The 3,314-nt window shown below is 45.3% G+C and overlaps 1 protein-coding gene across 1 annotated transcript in view; it reads right to left on the bottom strand.

Annotated features, from left to right (window-relative positions):
• The window catches only part of RNF217 (ring finger protein 217), a 58,551-nt gene extending 58,330 nt beyond the window's left edge, over nt 1-221 (bottom strand). The window contains exon 1 of the mRNA XM_027632405.1: nt 25-221. Coding sequence (XP_027488206.1) covers nt 25-221 — 197 coding nt within the window. The remainder of the gene's footprint in view (nt 1-24) is intronic.
• Nucleotides 222-3,314: the final 3,093 nt, after the last annotated feature.

Genomic DNA, 3,314 nt, shown 5'->3' with positions numbered 1-3,314 from the left:
CGGCCCGGCCCCGCCCGCTCTGACGCAGCTGCTCGGCTGCGCCCCTCGTGGAGCCGTGAGCGGGGCGTGTGTGCGCGCACGACACCGCCCGGCACCCGCACCGGCACCCGCACCGGCACCGCGAGGTGCTGACCCGCGCCCCACGCCGTTCTCTCCGCCGTGTCCCGGTACGTGGGGCCGCGCCACATCCCCTTTTCTTTTGCAGGAGCAGCATTTACCATCGCTCCCCCGAAATCGTCCTCTGCTCGAAGGCGCGGGGTGGGGGGAAGGGGTTTCAAAGCGCCTTTATGCTCTTAGGGTAGTGTCCTCAGAGCAAATTGTGAGGGTCCGATTAAAAATCATCCCCGAAGAAAAATCGTAGTGAGCATCAGGGGTGCTCACTAAAACCAAGGTGACATTCACAGAAATAATTAAAACTGTGTATCCACGTAGGTCCCGACTGGTATCTGGTCGTTCAGGTACTCACAATTAAGGAGATTAGAGGAATGTATGCATGTATTGGTCTAAAAGTTGGCCAGTATGTCAGTGCCTCTTCTTGATGATAGTATATTACAGGCCTTGACATCATCAGTTACATTATCCTGTAGAGCAGATGTCATGGAACTGTCCCTGCAGCAACTGAGTAACTTAACAGGGATTGTGCAGTTTCCATCCCGAACTTTGTCTAGAGTGTTAATCAGAAGTTAATCAGTTGCTCTGCTTGGGTTGGGCTAACCAGGGTGAGAGGAGGACGAGGAGGTCTGCAAGTGGAGAGATGACAGCTGGGGACATCAGGGCTGTCTGTGTGTCGTTCCCTCAACCCCAGTGAGCTCATGAGCTCAGACTCATTCAGGGAGCAGCTCCATGCATTTTCCTGGCTCCGTGTTTGAGCTCAGCAGCCCAGCTTCTCAGCTGCAGTGACTCAGAGTGTGGGGTGTTGAAGACACTGTATGGCGCCAGCCCAGCTTTGGTGGCCCTGTGTGGCACTGAAGTGTGTGTGCAGTCTGGGAAGGAGCTGAGCCTCCAGGAAAGCCAGAGAGAGAACCTGACCTGTCCTTCTGAAGGCTCTCAATGGAGGCATCCCAGACTCTGTGTGGCAACTGCCAATATGTGCTGGCTTGGGAGCTCTTCGTCTTGAAAATGCTGTATTTCTTCCAGACCCAATCAGACCTGAAAATCAGTGGAAGTGAATTTGTGCAATGCCAGGCTGTAGCTACCCTCCAGAAAAATAACATAGAGGAATTATTTCTTTTAAACAATATGTTTAACTTTTCTTATATGACCCTCTAGAGTTTATGATCCCAAAGTGTAAAACTTTGGGATCCCAAAGTGTAAAACAGAAGTGTAAAACTTCTGATGAATGAATAAACATCAGAATTTCCTACAACCCTACCATGCAAGAATGTGGAGCTTAAAGAAAAAACTAGAAAAACAGCATCCTTGCAAAAGCAAGAATGTTGCTCAGCTGTTAGTTCAGAAATGTGTGTGCTAAAGCACAGCAGGGGAGAAATGGTCCTGGGGAATTCATGAAGGCGATGGTAATTGTACTTGGCTGAGAGGAAGCATTAAACTAACAGGAGTTATAGAATTGCCTGTGCCCTACCAGCCTATGGACTAAGGATAGATAGTTCAGTGGCCTGTGCCCAGCCTTGTGTTCTGCTGGTCCCAGCTGTGAAGAGTGATCAGATATGCCAGCCCAGTGCCCCCAGTGCCCCCCATTCTGCCTTGCTTCTGGCTGGGATGGTGGGACCAGCCCTGGCTGGTGAGGTCTTGCCACCCCCAAGGGGACCCTGCCACTTTTTGACAATTGTATGCTCTGCAACAAGTCTTTGCCATATGCTATATATATTCTCTCAGGCATATTGAAAAAGTATGAAATTATGTAGTAGTAGACAGAAAAAAATATAGGGCTGAGGTCAACCCACTAGTATGTACTGATGGCCTTTCCCACTGTGCCTTTACACAGATTCATATTTGAATGACCTTAAGGGAGAATTTTCTCAAAAAGGCTACCCTAGCCCCCCAGAAGTCCCCAACAATCTGACAAAATAGGATTCTGTGTTGCATGGCACTTGCTTATTCCCCAAGAGAGCGGTAAGTGAGGGATGCTGGTTCTGTTGCTCAGTGCACTGCTGGTAGGTGCCTGGGTGCATGAAGCAGGAGGCCGTACAGGGATGAACCTGTGGTTCCCAAGGAGGTTGCTCAGTTGCTGACTGACAGCCTGCATGATGTGTCTTAGTCTGGCTGTTGCCCAGGTTTTGAGAAACCATGAGTCAGGTTTGCATCCAGATTGACTGTGTTGCTAAAACTTTCCTGTTTTAAAATGTGATTTTAGAACCACACATTTTACACTCTCCGTAGAGCATGTCTTAGACCTTAAATAAAGCCTTATGGAAGATATTAAAAAGATAGCAGCATTACTGGATTTGCGTAAAATAACAGATTAAAATAAATTATCCTACAGAGATAAACCTCGTTATCGCCAAACTATTTGGTTTACAAGAACTTCACTGTGTTTGAGCACAGTTGTGTAGAACTGAGTTTAGTTGCTTGAAAAATTGCTTTTCTGTCTGTGATGTACCACCAAGTCAAACTCCACAAAGATTCACACATTTGAATTCTGCAAATGAAGTATGAAGAAGCAGCTGGCAGGGCACTAACTATCTGTGAGAGATCCCCAGTTTTGGAAAGCTCTATCCACTGTCGTCCACCAGAACCTGAATTTGCTTACCTCCAGGAATGCAGCAAAGTCCATATTTTTTTTCTTCTTTGTTAAAACTATTGGAGAGTTTGTTTGAATAGGTATGTTTATGGGTGGTCCTTTTACTCATGTCTGATTTTTTCACAGCTGAGATCCAGGGCAGGCACTTGTATTTTCAAGCAATCAATATAATTGACTGCCACAGTTCTGGTAATACCTGAATTTAGGGTTGATTTTTTTCTTCTTTTTAATTATTCACACTGAACAAAGAAGTTGTGGTGACTATTGCATTAATGAATTAAATTTATCCAAATTTGTAAAATTTTCCTAAGTATTTTCTGAGAATTTCCATCCTTCCTTGTTTACCCTCAGTTCCTTCTTTCCTCCCTTCCTTTCTTTCCTTTAATCAAAGAGCACAAGCTTACATAAAACTTTAGGAAAAGAAAGTACTAGGCTATGCAACATACAGCCAAACTACAGAATTCATTATTACACACAATTGCTGAAGCAGTTCTATAATGAATTTAAAACCTGATTAGATACTTTCAGCAATACCCAGAGCTACAGCAGACTGTGCTGTCTGTATCATATATATATATATATCCATCTGTGTCGTGTATATACACATATATAA

The sequence above is a fragment of the Corapipo altera genome, unplaced genomic scaffold (assembly GCF_003945725.1).
Source record: "Corapipo altera isolate COAL_440 unplaced genomic scaffold, ASM394572v1 2b, whole genome shotgun sequence".
Classification (NCBI taxonomy): Eukaryota; Metazoa; Chordata; class Aves; order Passeriformes; family Pipridae; genus Corapipo; species Corapipo altera.
Note: the sequence above shows the minus strand (reverse complement) of the source record. Positions and strands in the feature narration are given on the sequence as shown.